Source organism: Rana temporaria, chromosome 3, assembly GCF_905171775.1.
Source record: "Rana temporaria chromosome 3, aRanTem1.1, whole genome shotgun sequence".
NCBI classification, from domain to species: Eukaryota; Metazoa; Chordata; class Amphibia; order Anura; family Ranidae; genus Rana; species Rana temporaria.
The window spans coordinates 146,317,525-146,335,165 of NC_053491.1; the positions used below are offsets into that span (position 1 = coordinate 146,317,525).

At 39.7% G+C, this 17,641-nt stretch overlaps 1 protein-coding gene across 8 annotated transcripts in view; it reads right to left on the bottom strand.

Annotated features, from left to right (window-relative positions):
• Positions 1-1,441: 1,441 nt before the first annotated feature.
• CELSR1 (cadherin EGF LAG seven-pass G-type receptor 1) overlaps positions 1,442-17,641 on the bottom strand; it is a 219,262-nt gene continuing 203,062 nt past the window's right edge. For 2 of the 8 annotated variants that reach the window (XM_040343639.1, XM_040343638.1), the window contains exons 30-36: positions 16,242-16,336; positions 12,700-12,803; positions 12,442-12,609; positions 11,158-11,400; positions 7,490-7,751; positions 3,617-3,696; positions 1,442-3,419 (exon numbers count right to left, since the gene is read on the bottom strand). In XM_040343639.1, the coding sequence (XP_040199573.1) occupies positions 3,651-3,696; positions 7,490-7,751; positions 11,158-11,400; positions 12,442-12,609; positions 12,700-12,803; positions 16,242-16,336 (918 nt within the window). In that variant the 3' untranslated portion in view covers positions 1,442-3,419; positions 3,617-3,650. Of the gene's footprint in view, positions 3,420-3,616; positions 3,697-7,489; positions 7,752-11,157; positions 11,401-12,441; positions 12,610-12,699; positions 12,804-16,199; positions 16,337-17,641 lie in introns of all 8 variants that reach the window. The other 6 variants (XM_040343634.1, XM_040343632.1, XM_040343636.1 and 3 more) reach the window with 4 other exon arrangements.

A 17,641-nucleotide genomic window follows, 5' to 3' on the forward strand; every position in this document is an offset into this window, starting at 1 on the left:
CCACAGGTCTCTGGGCCTTAGTCCCCAACCTAATGGCAACCACAGGTTTGTGACAAATGTTCTCTGGCATACTCTACAGCTCTGCCACTAACTCACATCTCTATCAACACTCATGGCGTCTATTAGACCACTGATTTCCTTTCAAATTCCCAACAATCCTGCCTTCTTACTCTATTCCACCATCTCTCTTAAAACCTACAAAACAAAAATCAGTCCTGAGCCACCTATTGAATGCAGTGAAGTCATGTATTTCAGCCCAACACATCCTTAACCACCCTTAACCAGCTGTCAGCGCATTGAGTAAATTAAATTCAACACATAAAAGACTGTATTTCTTCCTCCTAAAACAAATGTTAAGCATACACTGACACTTAGTTCTGCTGGAATTCATTCTGCTATTTAGACAAGGGGAAGGCTCAACTTTTTCATATCCAAACCTTACCTCCACCATTAGTGTTCCATTTTACTCTTACCTGTGTGTGAACACCCCTTGCTACCCCCTCCCCCAATATAAACCCATCCTTTTATCCTTTCAGCAGCCCCCCCTTACTCCTTCCTTTCTCCGGCACATAGGGCTATAAGCAAGATGGAACACCCCATCTGTTGTGATTTATTACTACTCCATGACTACTGCATGACAACCTACTGCATGAAAACAAATAATTTGCACTTACAATTAAGTTGCTTGATCAGGGTTAACAGGAGAGATGTTATCAGGGATGGTAACCTCAGAGGTGAGAACTACAAAAACATCACAAAAGAGTGTCAAAGAGGACCCAATAAGGTATATAGAATGCCTCCAATAACATGTGTTGGTATCCATTTTCCTACTGGTGAAGAGGTGTGGGTCCTGGAACATGTTAATGGATGCACTCTATTTAATCAGGGTACAAGTTCAATCCTCTTGACATACTTTAGAGACGTTTTTGTACTTTTCTACTCCATGGTTTCTGCAAGGTAACTTCAGAAGGTTACTATCCCTGATCACATCTCTCCTGTTGCTGACTACTTATGACCTTATGCTCTGGTGCTCCATTAGAGAGATGGTGGTTCCGATGATATGCCCTGAACAAGCCACTTAATTTTAAGTGTAATTTTACAATTTTTTATTTACTAAAAGTGATTTTAACCTAACGTTTCAGTGCACACTGTTTTGCATTTAGATTTTACAGTCCAGACTTATCCTGGCCATCAGCCTTTCCACCAACTGCAGTCTCTGCCAAGGCTCCCAGATTTTTGCAAATTGCAATGTATTGATGTTGTGTATGATTACAAATGTGATCGCTCTCTCATTTTATATATATATATATATATATATATATATATATATATATATATATATATATATATATATATATATATATATATATATATATAAAATCTAGTATACAGCATCTTTAAAAGAGAATTCAGAAAAAAAAATTCAGACAAAAGTCAACACACTGATACAATCTGAACATTTTAATTTACCAAGCCATCTTCTCAGTACGGTTTTCTCCAGTGTTTGTACATTAATAAATACACATGTAAAAAAAAATCCAGTGTCTAGCCTTTGCCATAAAAGTTTGTCATAAAAATCATTTTTAAACATTAAACAAAAACCCAGCCAAAATGTAACACTTTTTTTAAAATAAAGGGAACAAAGATTTACAGGGGTGATAATACGAACATATCATACCTATAGCTTTTTACTGTCATGAGACCTGTGTATACATACCAGTTATTACTTTAATGACACTGAACACGTGGGATAGGAACATTTTTTTTAAGCTGGCCAAACAAAATTGGAGATTGTCCAACTTTCATCTATTTTCTATAGTTTATCAGAATCTATGATCACAGACCACAAATTTTAAAAATTATGAACATAAAAGGCTGCAGAACAAACTGCATATGCAAATAAGAAACCCCGCTGTTAGAGACTTGTTAAAAGGCACTTTTAGGCATGTTTTCGCTGTCTTTCATTCAGTGCAATTAGTAGTAGTCCTTGTTCCTGTAAATACTAATCTCTGCTTGTAACAACAAACTTTTTATTTTATTTTATAATTTATTACAGGTTGAGGGTGATTTAGCTGTTTGCAGGATCGGCTTTTATGCCATGTTACTCCGTAGTAGTCATTCTATTGCTGAGAAATGGATCAACCAAGCTTTCTGTATACTGCATTCAGTATCTTTACTGCTGCCTGTCAACATATTATATACAACTGTACATTAAAAACAATTGTTATCACAGTTAAAAAAAGATCTCTTAATCACTTCTTATTGATTTTTAAATATTAGTCTGATACTCGCCGTCTGTAGACTGGAGTAGAAAATGTGTGCTTTTCAAGAAACAAATTTAAGCTATTCTTTTACCAGGCGGAAAAAAGCTCAGTTTTCTGTGAACTTATTTGGGTTGTGCTGTTGTATGAGAAGAGAACAGAAGTAAGGCTCAGTATTGGAAAACAAGGTGCTCCAAATGTAACACTCAGTTCTGGCAATAGACAGAAAACGAACAGAAGGGTCTCAGTAACAAACTAGTTCTATTCAGTGTGTTGTATAGGAAATGTCAAGTATAAGGGTAGGGTATACAATTACTTGGCAGCACAACTATCTGATTGTATTTTTTTCCTTGTCGGGAATTAGGATGAAAGTTTCTGTAATAAAAAAAATGTTTGCAATAAAAGTTTAAAATTCAAGTAATGTGCAATCTTGTAGTATAAAAATATTTGTTTTCAGCAGGTCTGTGAGTGAGTATCAAATAACAAAACTAGTAGTAAAATTTACAAAAAAAAAAAAAAAAAGAGCTTCGTTTAAGAGTCCCCGTAAAAATATATAAAATATCTACAAACATTCTTTTACAGATTTTTACAATGGTTTTTAAGACACATAAGTTGGTGAAGTGAATGAAGGGCACTTGGTGTCATCTTATAGTGTGCATTGTCCAGCAGGCTGGAAGGTCACATTGTGACAACACAAATGAGCAGTTCGACGCCAGGGAGGACTGTCTGTATAATGCCGATTTCTCCATGCGATTTTCATGAGTCCGTTAGCTTAGTCTACACCACAAAGCAGTCTCCTTGTATGGACCTGTGAATCCGTCCGGCGCTCTTTGCTGTGTCCCCTGTTGTGATGTCCTTTATCCGCGGGAATGGAGTCTTGCTTATGCTCTATGCTCTCATTTTTGGCACTGGGTGCTTTAATTTATTATGGATCCCGACAGCACAACTCTTTAGTTTATTATTTATATCATGAAGCAGTCACAAGTCTGCCAAATTAAGCAATTGCCTTAGCAATGATACATCCTCGACCACCACAGTTGTGCTCCTCTGTATAATCCCAGATGTTCGGGAAGTCACAAGCTTTGGGACGAGGGGTTCCTGGTCTGTAGAAGTCTTCACAATCTCCTGATGATTCAAATTGAAGTTTCATTACTGCCACTGTTCATGAAAAGAAAGGAGCATGCAGGATTTGGGTTAAACACATACATTACCGAATGTTAGTTTACATGTCATGCATGTCACAGACGAGGAGGGAGGACCCAGGAATACTCATATCTAACATGCAGAAACAACCCTGCCACCATTTTAGTGCAGTCCAGTACTCATGCAAAGATAAAGTAACTTGTGGGGTTTACCAATGTCATTGTTTTACAGAATCTTGGCCATAAGTTAAAATCTGACTTTCTGCTCCTGGGGAATCAGGTGGTTGGCAACCCTACAAAATGATAGAATAACTTTTCTGTAAATGGAAGCCTTTAAATGGCTATTATTTATCAATTTATCACAACAAACTGTCCATGCACACTGTTATAAAATGCTGTTCTTCCATAGAATGAGCATCACTACAGGGAATCAGGTAGCATCAGGCTCCTGTGGTGCACAACAGTAGCCTCAGCAATGGTTAATAACAACCTTCCAGAGGAGATCCCTTACAAAAACAAGTAGTAATATATCAGACTTCATGGAAGTATTAGAGATCTGGGAAACATTTAAAATAAATATATTAAACTGACAAAATTGTCTACTTTTATTTTATGACTGAAGCACCAGAGTTTGGCAAACAATTTAATTACAATGCAAGGCACGTTCACTCCCATCCTGCAATTTTCAGCTTTCAGTGCTGTTGCACTTTAAATGACAATTGCGTGGTCATGCAACACCGTACCCAAATGAACTTTTTTGAAACAGATAAAGCTTTCTTTTGGTGGTATTTAATCACCACTGGGTTTTTATTTTCTGTTAAACATAAAAAGCCTGACGTTGGAAAAAAACAAACAAACATTTTTTTTTAGTTTGTGTTTTACAATTTTGTAAATAGGTAATTTTTCGTCTTCACTAATGGACATTGATTTGCTGCACTGATAATCAGGGGGTGTTTGTACGTAAAAGATTTGTTTACCCTAATGCAGGGGTCTCCAAACTGCGGCCCGAGGGCCAGATGTGGCCCTTTGCTAGTCTGTATCTGGCCCTTGGGGCACAATTCCTCCCACTGATATGAGGCACTATTCTTCCCACGGACATCAACAATGGGGCACTATATCTTCCACCGATCCCAATGATGGGATACTATACCTCCTACTAATAGGGGGAATACACCTCCTCCTATTGACCACCAACCCTAAGGCCATATCTATTCTCACTGATGCTGAGCCTGTGGCATTTCCTGCCCCTGTTGGCCACAATCCGGCCCTCCTAAAGTCTGAAGGACAATAAAGTGGCCCTTTGTTCAAAAAGTTGAGACCCCTGCCCTAATGCAGAGAATGGATTAGGGGGGAAAAAATCTTTAGCCACTAAAAATCCAAATTAAGATAAGGAATTCAAAATACATCACAATTGAAGCTGCCTCCAGACACCTGTATATTAGTTGTATGATTTTTGCTCCACCTGAGTAATCCAATTCTTTTCAGACTAGGCACACATAACAGGAACTTATATGTGCATATGGCAAGTAAGTGCTGTTCTGAATCAGATTCTGTTCTAAAGGGTACCTTAAAAAAACTAAATTGAGCTTTCAATTTAAAATTAAAAGCGAAGTCCTGCCGAAAAGACTGTAGCTGCTGACTTTTAATATTAGGACACTTACCTGTCCAGGGCGCCCGCGATGTCGGCACCCGAAGCCGATCTGTCCCTCGGCTCTTAGGTGCTGCTGCCGCTATCTTCGGAGGAGTATCAGGTAATGGTTTCCCTACTGCGCATGCGCGAGTCGCATTGCGCGATCCCACTGGTCCCTGCTGTCTTCTGGGACCTGTGTGTCTCCCAGAAGACAGCGGGGGGACGGAGAAGGCACCGGACATGGCGTAGGTCGTCGCGGTGACCTGTGCCCAGAAGTGGGAGCAAATACCTGGATTACACAGGTATCTGCTGCCTCCTCCCCATGAAAAGGTGCCAAACGTGACACCGGAGGGGGGGGAATATTCCGAAAAGCGGAAGTTCCATTTTTGGGTGGAACTCCGCTTTAACTGGCCTGAGCTAAACTGAAATTTCAGATTTCTTTTCAAGCAGCAGTAAAGCATATCAGACCTTCTTTTACTAGATAACATGGACTTGAGTGACTTAACTACTTGCCGACCGCCCACCGTCGTTATACGTCATCACTTTAGAGATGAATATCTCGGTAACGGTAGCAGCTGCTGCCACAATCGAGATATTCATCTCTTCTGTGGGCGGCCGTGTTAACGATAATGGCGGTCTCCGCGGCGAATCCGCCGCGAGATCGCCGTTATCGGTGGCGGGAGAGGGCCCCCCCCCCCCCCCCGCCGCTGTTCCGCGCCCTCCGCCGCTTACCGGAGCCGTCGGTAGCGGCGGAGGAGATCGCGACCATCCGGATGGTGAGCGGGGACGAGACTGAAGGAAAAATCTCCTTCGCCCGTCCCCATAGCTCCGCTGGGCGGAAGTGACGTCAAAACGTCAGTCCCGCCCAGCGTCTTAAAGAAACATTTTTTTTTTTGTCATTTGAAAAAATGACATTTCCAAATTTTTTTTTTTTTTTTTGCATTTAAGCCTAAATATGAGATCTGAGGTCTTTTTGACCCCAGATCTCATTTAAGAGGACCTGTCATGCTTTTTTCTATTACAAGGGATGTTTACATTCCTTGTAATAGGAATAAAAGTGATAATTTTTTTTTTTTTTTTTTTTTCAGTGTTAAAAATTGTAAAATAAATAAAAATAAATGCGAAAAGCAAAAAAAAAAATGTTTTAAAGCGCCCCGTCCCGACGAGCTCGCGCGTAGAAGCGAACGTATACGCGAGTAGCGCCGACATATGAAAACGGTATTCAAACCACACAAGTGAGGTATCGCCGCGATCGTTAGAGCGAGAGCATTAATTTTAGCCCTAGGCCTACTCTGTAACTCAAAAAATGCAACCTGTAGAATTTTTTAAACGTCGCCTATCAAGATTTTTAAGGGTAAAAGTTTGACGCCATGCCACGAGCGGGCGAAATTTTTAAGCGTGACATGTTGGGTATCATTTTACTCGGCGTAACATTATCTTTCACAATATATAAAAAAATTGGGCCAAATTTATTGTTGTCTTATTTTTTCATTTAAAAAAGTGATTTTTTTCAAAAAAAAGTGCGCTTGTAAGACCGCTGCGCAAATACGGTGTGACAAAAAGTATTGCAATGACTTCCATTTTATTCTCTAGGGTGTTAGAAAAAAAAAAATATATAATGTTTGGGGGTTTTAAGTAATTTTCTAGCAAAAAAAAATGGTTTTGTCTCGTAAACACCGACTCTGAAAAACAGGCCCGGGGCTAAAGTGGTTAAACTTTGTCATTCACTTAAAGCAGGGGTCTCAAACTCGCGGCCCTCCAGCTGTTGCAAAACTACAAGTCCCATGAGGCATTGCAAGGCTTGAAAGTTACAAGCATGACTCCCTCAGGCAGAGGCATGTTTCCTAACAGCTGGAGGGCCACCAGTTTGAGATCCCTGCTTTAAAGCTTCTGAGAGGCATTAAGTGCAGGTACCAGAAGCAGCACCAATAGCCTTCGGTTACAGTCAAATGCCAACTGATAGGACAGGCAATGTTTCTAAAAACGTACTGATAATGATGAAGCTTCTGAATTTGCCTTCTGCTTATTTCAATTGGCCAATGGGCCACCGATGCAGCACATCATAGTGATGGACCATTGAAAATCTATGTAGGGGGAGGTGGGACTGGAGGAAATGTAAGCAGCAAGGTTTGACATGACCCAGAAGTGTCAGAGCTGTCCCTGTCACAATAGCCTGGCATTCAGGGGAAGCAGGGGTTACTGGAAGCTGCTACAAGTATGTGTATGAACATTATTATTTTTTTCTCTCTCTTTCTTTCTTAAAGTGACAGAGTCTCCTTAAAGAAAAGCCACCTCAGTGCCATTTAGGAGCTGAAATTCTATATGGCTTAACCACACTGACAATAAACTTGCATATTGGAATTGGCACTGATCCTGTATGAAATGCATGGCTCTATGAACATATCGCATTATATGTTCATTTATCTCTAATGCAAATATTTCTTTAACATACTTACTCAGAGTCTGAAGCCTCTCCATTTGTAGGTCCAGCTTGTACACTCATCGCCATGCCATTGACTTGTTCTCGAGAATGATCCCTTCGTGCATTTTTTATGGTTATTGCTGTGTCTGTAACTGGACGGATGCCATCATTTGAACATAGTGAGGAAGTCCTTGATGAAATAGTACTTTGATTATAGTCCAATTTATCTCGTAGACGGTTTTTAAGATTTTTGTCCGTCAAAGGAGGAGGGTATGTGACTTTTTTTTTCAAAATACCTGTTAAAAAGAATATTTAATCTTTAAGCATCCCATAAAAATGGTATCATACCCTACCAATACACAATACTTGCAATAGTACCATTATCTACAAGGTTCCATGGAAGCCTAGCGTTCCTCCAGAGGTTGCTAGGGATTCCTTGAGCAAGGAGAAATGTATGCACCTCAGATAAGTTCCCACTGACTCCATTGATCTTTTTAGCTATCTGTAAGGGAGTAAGGGCTCTTTCACACGTCCGCTCAGTTTTTTTTTCATCAGTTGATCCGTTTTTTCATCCGTTTTTCGTCCGTTTACATCCGTTTCCGATCCGTTTTTCGTCCGTTTTTCCATCCGTTTTTCTTTTGGGGCTTTTCACATATTTTGATGAAAAACTAATGTTAGCGGATCGGATGGTAAACGGATCGTCCGCTAACGTCCGTTTTCCGTCCGTTCCGTTTTTTTGACGGAAGAAAAATAGGGTTTTCTTCCGTTCAAAAAAACGGAGCTTAACGGAGACGGATGTTAACGGACGTTAGCGAATGCTCATCCGCTAACCCATAGGAAAGCATTGCGGTCCGTTAACGGACGTCCAAAAAACGGACGAACGGAACGGACGTGTGAAAGAGCCCTAATGCTTCCCAATGACCATCACTAATGTACCACGAGTTGTAGATATAGTCATTTGTAGATAAAGTCATTTGTAGCAGAGGTTCCCTGAGACTGGAACGTTATTCCAAGAATTCCTTTGTGTTGAAAAGTTGGAGAAAGATCTACACAGAAGAATGCATTCAACAGTGGAAGATGATATCTGTATATCCCGATAGCTTTCTTGTATTTCTGTCTTGTAGAATGCATGTATTCTTTCCCATAGTCCTGTACACAACTGGCCTGGTTTTATAGATTAGGTATAATACAGTTACAGAAATCTATATATATATATATAAAAAATAAAATACTTATTTCTGTAACTGTATTATACCTAATCTATAAAGCCAGACCAGTTGTGTACAGGACTATGGGAAAGAATACATGCATTCTACAAGACAGAAATACAATAATATATATATATATATATATATATATATATATATATATATATATATATATATATATATATATATATCTATATAAATATATATATATTTTTTATTTTAGTGTTGCGATTTTATAACCACTCTTTTCTTGTTCTGATTGCCGACCCTTTTGCTATAATAACTGAACAGAGCACAACTATACAAACTTGAGTAAAAGGGTTAGAGTAACAAGTGTTATCAATCATGTAATATTGTATATGTTGAAAGGGATTAACATACTCAGCACCATTTCCATCACAGGTATCTTTAGAATTAGACGACTAAATTTACAGCATGACATGGACAAGATTTGCACATAATATATGATTGCACATCATCACCAGAAACACGCCGTACAATGGAACATGGGTGACAAAGTGTGAACAAGTCACGTATAGCCTTTGTTCTGTTCAGTAAACTTGACTCACTAAGTAAATATAATGGGCGGGACACCTATAAAGGGAACACATTCATCATTGTCTGAGCATTATAGTTGTATTGTTAAGTTTTTATTAATGTTCAAGAAGGTCTCAGCCGATTCCGATGGACAAGTCTTAACTCTTTGGTATGTACAAATGCCAGTTTGGTATGTACAAACGTATAAGCACATTTTCATACAGAAATGCAATCCATTTTCTTGTGTCATCACAGCTCAGTGTATGTCATCAATTCCTCTAAAATGAAGATCATCCTGAACATTACTGCAGTTAACCATTTCAGTGGCCTTCAAACTGCAGCCCTTTGCATGCCGTTATGTGGCCATTGGAGCACTATTCTGCGCATTGATTCAAGGCATTGTTTTCTCCTACTGACACCAACAACGAGGCACCATTCTTTCCACTGACACCAACAGTGGAGCATAACTCCTCTCATTGACAATGGTGGGGCCCTATTCCTTCCACTGGCACCAATGATGGGTCATACTTTCATCCACTGATATAAATGTTGGAGCACTATTCCTCCCACTGACATCAAAGATGGTCTCCCACTGACAATGATGGGGCACGATTCCTCCCATGAATACCAAAAAGATAGCATTATTTATTTTACCGATACCAACGATGGGACACTATTTCCTTTGCTGATACCAACAATGGGTCATTATTCCCTTCACTGACTGCAACAAGGGGGCACTATTCCCTTCACCGATACCAACAATGGGGCACCATTTCTTTCACCGATACCACGACGGGTCACTATTTCTTTCACTGATACCAACGATGGGTCACTATTTCTTTCACTGATACCAACGATGGGGCACTATTTCTTTCACCGATACCAACGATGGGGCACTATTTCTTTCACCGATACCAACGATGGGTCTATTTCTTTCACTGATACCAAAGAAGGGGCACTATTTCTTTCACTGATACCAACGATGGGTCACCATTTCTTTCACCGATACCACGATGGGTCACTATTTATTTCACTGATACCAACGATGGGTCACTATTTCTTTCACTGATACCAACGATGGGGCACTATTTCTTTCACCGATACCAACGATGGGGCACTATTTATTTAACTGATACCAACGATGGGTCTATTTCTTTCACTGATACCAAAGAAGGGGCACTATTTCTTTCACTGATACCAACGATGGGTCACCATTTCTTTCACCGATACCACGATGGGTCACTATTTATTTCACTGATACCAACGATGGGTCACTATTTCTTTCACTGATACCAACGATGGGGCACTATTTCTTTCACTGATACCAACGATGGGGCACCATTTCTTTCACTGATACCAACGAAGGGGCACTATTTTTTTCACTGATACCCACGATGGGTCACCATTTATTTCACCTATACCACGATGGGTCACTATTTATTTCACTGATACCAACTATGGGTCACTATTTCTTTCACTGATACCAACGATGGGGCACTATTTCTTTCACTGATACCAACACTGGGGCAATATTCCTTTCATGGAAACTAATGGTTCACTATTCCTTTCACTGATACCAACGATGGGGCCCTATTCCTCTTCCTACTGACCACAAGTGCTATGTACGTTTTTTTACTCCCACTGACCACCAAGCCAGAAGAATTTTCTACTCCCACTGGCCCTTTGTTTAAAAAGTTTGAAGACCCCTGCCTTGTTATATAAGGTAACAATGTACAAGCATGCTTTTATTCCTTCTGCTATTGACAATAATTGGCGAGTGTCAAATTACGTTCTTCATAAATATGCCCTTTAGGGAATCATTATATAAAACATAATCTTAAGCTCAGTGTTCTTTGGCCATTTTAGAGATTGGGGACTTGGGATTCCATGTTCAAAACCAACAACATGATTCTGAAAATGGATAGATGAAGTGCTGCCAAATATTGCCATAGCTTACCTCTTCTTAGTTCTGGCTGTTGACCGTTGTGATTGTTGACGACCTTGCCATCCTTGGTCTGTGCTTCATTCTCCTTGTCATGAGGCATCTCGCCACAGTGATTAGCCTTGATTTCATTATGAAGCTCCACATTCACTTTGGTCTCTACTTTCAGTGTACTTTTGCCCGCTTGATCCTCACTGTCACTGGCTGTCATGCATTCATTAGGCCAATAAGGTTTAACGTGATTTGGTATTGAATCCACTGCAGGGGGAAAAAAATATATATATAGTTGCAATTTTTAATGATCTCGTTGGTATTAAAACTGTGCAAGAATTTGCAGAGCAGATGGTCGGTCTATTTTAGTAGATGGTAGTGCTGCAAGAGCAAAAAAATTGAGTGTATATATGTGCATTATTCAGTAACTGCACATCTATGACATGCATTATACGTGTACTTGAGGGAGTTTCCACTTTTAAAATGAAAGTGTAAAGAACCCTGTCCTCCAAGGTAGCATAAGTTATTTCTTAGGATCGTTACATTTGTTTTTATTTACTCACTGCCTTAATCCACCCCCCCCAGATTTCTAGTCATTTATCAAAATAAATTACTATTCTAGTACAGAGTTTCTTTTAAAATTCTGGAACTTTAGTGCTCCATCTACATCTCCTCTTCCATAGTATCAGCAAATTTAAAAGATTATACCTCATAAATTCATGTTTTCTGGAGATGCTCTCTTTGCAGTCTGCCTTGCACCACTCCTACTCTTTCCTCCATAGCTGCACTGTTGCAAGTAGGGATGAGCTCCGGCGTGTTCGCACAGTCCATGTGCAGAGCCTGCCAGGAAGTTGGCACCGCGCTGCGCTAATCAAAAGCAGGGAGACATTTCCCGAACTCTGCAGCCGAGCATCGGGACAATGTCTCCCTGCCTGTGATTAGTGCAGCACGGTGCCCACTTCCTGGCGGGCTCTGCACATGGACTGTGCGAACATGCCGGAGCTCATCCTTAGTTGCAAATAATGCCTGACACAACAGACTTCAAAAGAAGGTCCATCAACTCAGACTGTTGATGGGGAAACCACTGGGGTCCAAAGAATTTGGCCATAAATGCAATGAAAGGACTAGGAAGATGTTGAAGCAAGTCTTGCTGTGTCAGGCAGGCTGCATCTCTTGGGAAATATTTTCAGATAATAGGTTTCAGATTTGCTCAGACTGGGAATGAGTAGAAAGTTGAGGTACACTTCTCTATAGTGCCGATAGCCTTTAAATAACTGAGAAGATGGTGATAAGATTTAAACGATTTACCTTTAGGCGTACTATGCACAGGCCCACGTTCATTGTTTTTAGGGCTGGTTGGTTTCCACTGCTGCTCTGTTCCAATTTCTTCATCTTCACTATCCGAAGAGCGTGAAGAAGCATAAGAGCTGCTATGTTCATCAAGAGATAACTCGCTATCAGAGTCAGAGTCATGTCCTGTACATAAAGATATTTGTATAGTAAGTATCAAGCAAACCAGGCATATCCATTTCTGAAATCGAATGTGGACTAGGCTATGAGCCTTACCATGAGAGCGCGTTCGGTTTCTGTGGAAATGTGCATTATCCACCTCTGCAACACCAGCGCGGGTCTGTCCTGAAGACATACTGAGCTTTTGAGCAGCTTCATCCCTGTATCAGGAAATAATCAAGAAATAGTACTAAATAAAATGCATTCTTAAACCACAAGAAATAGCCATCAATTATTATAACAGATGGAAGTGACATCAGGCCATGCACTGAATTGCTGAACACAAGCAAGCAGCAAAGAAAGCAAGATGTAGTATTAGGATATTTTATATAGATGTTTAGTGGAAAAAAGAGGCTCTCTTTTAATCAGATTTTTTAATTTTGATCCATGTGTTTGTGAGATATCTGGAAGAGATGCTAAGACAATACTGTTCTATTAAGGTGCAAAAACAGCTCCAGGGCATGACAAGCTTCAACAAAACTATGCTACGAAGTTCAAATAAAAACACTTTTCCTCAGCTCTCCATTCTTTACACCCACAGTGTACTCTGCATATGATTTTATAGGTTAATATATCAGACAAAAAAAAACAAACATTATTTTACTCAAAACTCTACCCAGATACATATATGGATTACACGGAATACAGTAACAGAACAAAAACATCCCAATAATAACAAACATCAAAGGAAATAGTGTTTAAGTAAGATTTCTGCTTTGTCTTCACAAGTTTGGCGGGATTATGAAATATTTCCCATAACTGAATGGGAACTGTAACAGTTTAATAGGGGATCTACTGTGAAGCAACACTAACAACCTTACAGGGAAATCTTTTAACCTTGTAAGAAATGTCTACCCAGAAATTAATGTTCTGCTAGGTCTGTACTTCCTGATTCCCTCACCGAGGATGGTGGCGGAAGCAGCCGAGGCCTGTGCGATTGCTCAGCCTCGGCTGCCGACATCGCGGGCACGCTGGACAGGCAAGTGTCCTTTTTTTAAAAGTCAGCAGCTGCTGTATTTGTAGCTGCTGACTTTTTTAAAAAAAATAAAAAAATCGTCCGAACCTCCGCTTTAAGCTGCCTATACAGGGAGTGCAGAATTATTAGGCAAATGAGTATTTGGACCACATCATCCTCTTTATGCATGTTGTCTTACTCCAAGCTGTATAGGCTCGAAAGCCTACTACCAATTAAGCATATTAGGTGATGTACATCTCTGTAATGAGAAGGTGTGTGGTCTAATGACATCAACACCCTATATCAGGTGTGCAGAATTATTAGGCAACTTCCTTTCCTTTGGCAAAATGGGTCAAGAGAAGGACTTGACAGGCTCAGAAAAGTCAAAAATAGTGAGATATCTTGCAGAGGGATGCAGCACTCTTAAAATTGCAAAGCTTCTGAAGCGTGATCATCAAACAATCAAGCGTTTCATTCAAAATAGTCAACAGGGTCGCAAGAAGCGTGTGGAAAAACCAAGGCGCAAAATAACTGCCCATGAACTGAGAAAAGTCAAGCGTGCAGCTGCCAAGATGCCACTTGCCACCAGTTTGGCCATATTTCAGAGCTGCAACATCACTGGAGTGCCCAAAAGCACAAGGTGTGCAATACTCAGAGACATGGCCAAGGTAAGAAAGGCTGAAAGACGATCACTACTGAACAAGACACACAAGCTGAAACGTCAAGACTGGGCCAAGAAATATCTCAAGACTGATTTTTCTAAGGTTTTATGGACTGATGAAATGAGAGTGAGTCTTGATGGGCCAGATGGATGGGCCCGTGGCTGGATTGGTAAAGGGCAGGGAGCTCCAGTCCGACTCAGACGCCAGCAAGGTGGAGGTGGAGTACTGGTTTGGGCTGGTATCATCAAAGATGAGCTTGTGGGGCCTTTTCGGGTTGAGGATGGAGTCAAGCTCAACTCCCAGTCCTACTGCCAGATTATGGAAGACACCTTCTTCAAGCAGTGGTACAGGAAGAAGTCTGCATCCTTCAAGAAAAACATGATTTTCATGCAGGACAATGCTCCATCACACGCGTCCAAGTACTCCACAGCGTGGCTGGCAAGAAAGGGTATAAAAGAAGAAAAACTAATGACATGGCCTCCTTGTTCACCTGATCTGAACCCCATTGAGAACCTGTGGTCCATCATCAAATGTGAGATTTACAAGGAGGGAAAACAGTACACCTCTCTGAACAGTGTCTGGGAGGCTGTGGTTGCTGCTGCACGCAATGTTGATGGTGAACAGATCAAAACACTGACAGAATCCATGGATGGCAGGCTTTTGAGTGTCCTTGCAAAGAAAGGTGGCTATATTGGTCACTGATTTGTTTTTGTTTTGTTTTTGAATGTCAGAAATGTATATTTGTGAATGTTGAGATGTTATATTGGTTTCACTGGTAAAAATAAATAATTGAAATGGGTATATATATTTTTTTTGTTAAGTTGCCTAATAATTATGCACAGTAATAGTCACCTGCACACACAGATATCCCCCTAAAATAGCTAAAACTAAAAACAAACTAAAAACTACTTCCAAAAATATTCAGCTTTGATATTAATGAGTTTTTTGGGTTCAATGAGAACATGGTTGTTGTTCAATAATAAAATTAATCCTCAAAAACACAACTTGCCTAATAATTCTGCACTCCCTGTATATGGATTGAAGTTTAGATCGTTCAGCAGGGACTGGCCACATTTTGATTCATATATGGGCACTGTGGTTGTACAGAAGTTGGTCTACCAATCGACTTCTGTACAACTGCTCTGTTGGATTTTTCCTGTCCAATCAGCATACCAGCCAATGGCCTGCAGCACTGATTAGTGTATTCTAAGGGGGGGGGGGTCTCCTCGCTGTCAAATCTAAAACTCAGTGGGGAGGATTTCCCTCATGCACATCGAATGTCTGGATGCAAGAATCTGCTCAGTTTTTTGGTTCAGTCCACTGGTTGAAAAAAAACTAAAAAAAAACTGACTGATGTATGTATGTATATATGTATGGCATATTTATAAAGGGGGTCTACAAACATCATTTATCTTCATCATATCCTGACAGCCAAGTGCCATTTCAACCCTAATGTGTATGAGAACAATTCCAAGAAAAGTATAAATACATTGCCAAATCACAGCTTCAGCTGGTTTATTGCTGATTGCAACTAAACAGGATACAGTATTTAACCTGCAACTAAGGGCAGTAAGCCCTGTTTTTCTTTTCCGAGTGTTCATAAGTCTACATCTATGTACATTAGGGCAGAAAGAAGGATGAGCTTGTGTTAGATTTACTTTGCTGTAGTGCCAGGCGGTGGGAAAGCTAGCCATGCAGAAAACAGAATTTATCCTTTTGTTAAATGCTGAAAGATTTGATAGCAATATCTGCAATTTTACCTGAACACACTGGGCTCTCTGTAGTATGAGAACTTCTAATGGCAGCAGAAAACAAAATGATGTTTTTGTACTGACATTCAGTACTTTGGGAATATTGCAAGGTGTATTCTCATACAACGATTTTTGGTCTATTCCTTGAAACAAAGATAGCCAAGCGCCATGCACCCACCACCGCATTACCTGAGGATAAAAGCAAGGTAGCTATTACGGCTCTTGGCTGACCTGACGGTGCTCTCCAAGGAGACTGTAGACTCTCCAATACCCGTTCTGTACATGTTAGAATCATCCATATATGTGTTGTTGCAGTTTAAGGTTCGCTAGAGAGAAAATAAGGACATCCATAAATAAGGTTCTACATTTTCTTAATTACTTAAATAATCTGCCATGTTTAGTAAAATCTTATGAAGCATACCATCACTTTTGTCCTCAAAAACAGGCTTTTTTTTATGTGAAGCATAACAAACGTGAATAAAAAAAAAAGAAAAAGCCAGTTTTTGAGGATAAAAGCTGGTTAGCTCCATCATTATACATTTTCTGCACAAAAGTTATTGTACATTATTGTATTTAATAGCAATATCTTACATTCTCATTAATATTCTATATATGCTCATTAAAACACATGGGGCAAGGATCCTTTAAACATTGCTTCCCTGTAAATAAGCTTGTGTTAGCACACTGTGTCCAACCGATTTAAAGACGGACGCACAGTAAATGAATAGCAAACAACCAAAAGTCAGCTTGCATATCTTACACTCACTGCACAGAAAGAGCTAGCAGGCCAGCAGTATTGTTAGGAGTTTTTTTTCACACTGTGAAGCAAATCTACAGCATGGAGATACAGCTCCTTCATTCAGATTACAATGTCAGCGTACCTTACTGCACATTTATGATGTGCACACTCATTACGTGCAAAGTATTCCAAGTAATCCTATTACAAATACCACATGACTACTATAAGCTCAATACTAGAAATCCACTGCTATGTGCAGACTATTTTTTTTTTCTGAAGAAACTAACAAAAGAAAGAAAATATTTGTTAAAAAAAAAAAACACTTTTTACTATTAAGTATTCTCAAGTCCTATCCCCAAAAAATAAAAATGTAACAAGAGAAAAGGTCATGTTTTGGAAGGAAATCAATGAAACCACACCTAGTACAGCATTTTATCACGTATTGTTTTCAAAATATTGATAGTAATAATAAAGAGTCCACATTGCATATCATAGGAAAAACATTCTACTTTGTATTCTATACTCTGTTGGGATATAAACTGCTGTACAGGCCCCTCTAGGTTTTACAGGCCAAGTAGCCCAAAAAAAATACTGTTATTCTTTAGCTTTTCCTGATGTTGTAAATATTTTCTGAATGGAAGAATGGAATGCAGAAATGTGTAGTATAGGGACAGGAGAGGCATATTCAGCATGGAGTGTTGGATAGATATATATGTATTTTTTTGGCATAGGGCATGCCATCCTTGTATGAAAGGAAGAACTTAAAACAGAGAGAAAAATGGACCAGCAGCAGACTGAAAGATCTGTGAATCTCTGCTGGTTCCAAAGTGGCACACTCTGGGTTAAACCTTAAAACTCTTCAGAACAATCTCTAAATTTTGCAGCAGCAAGT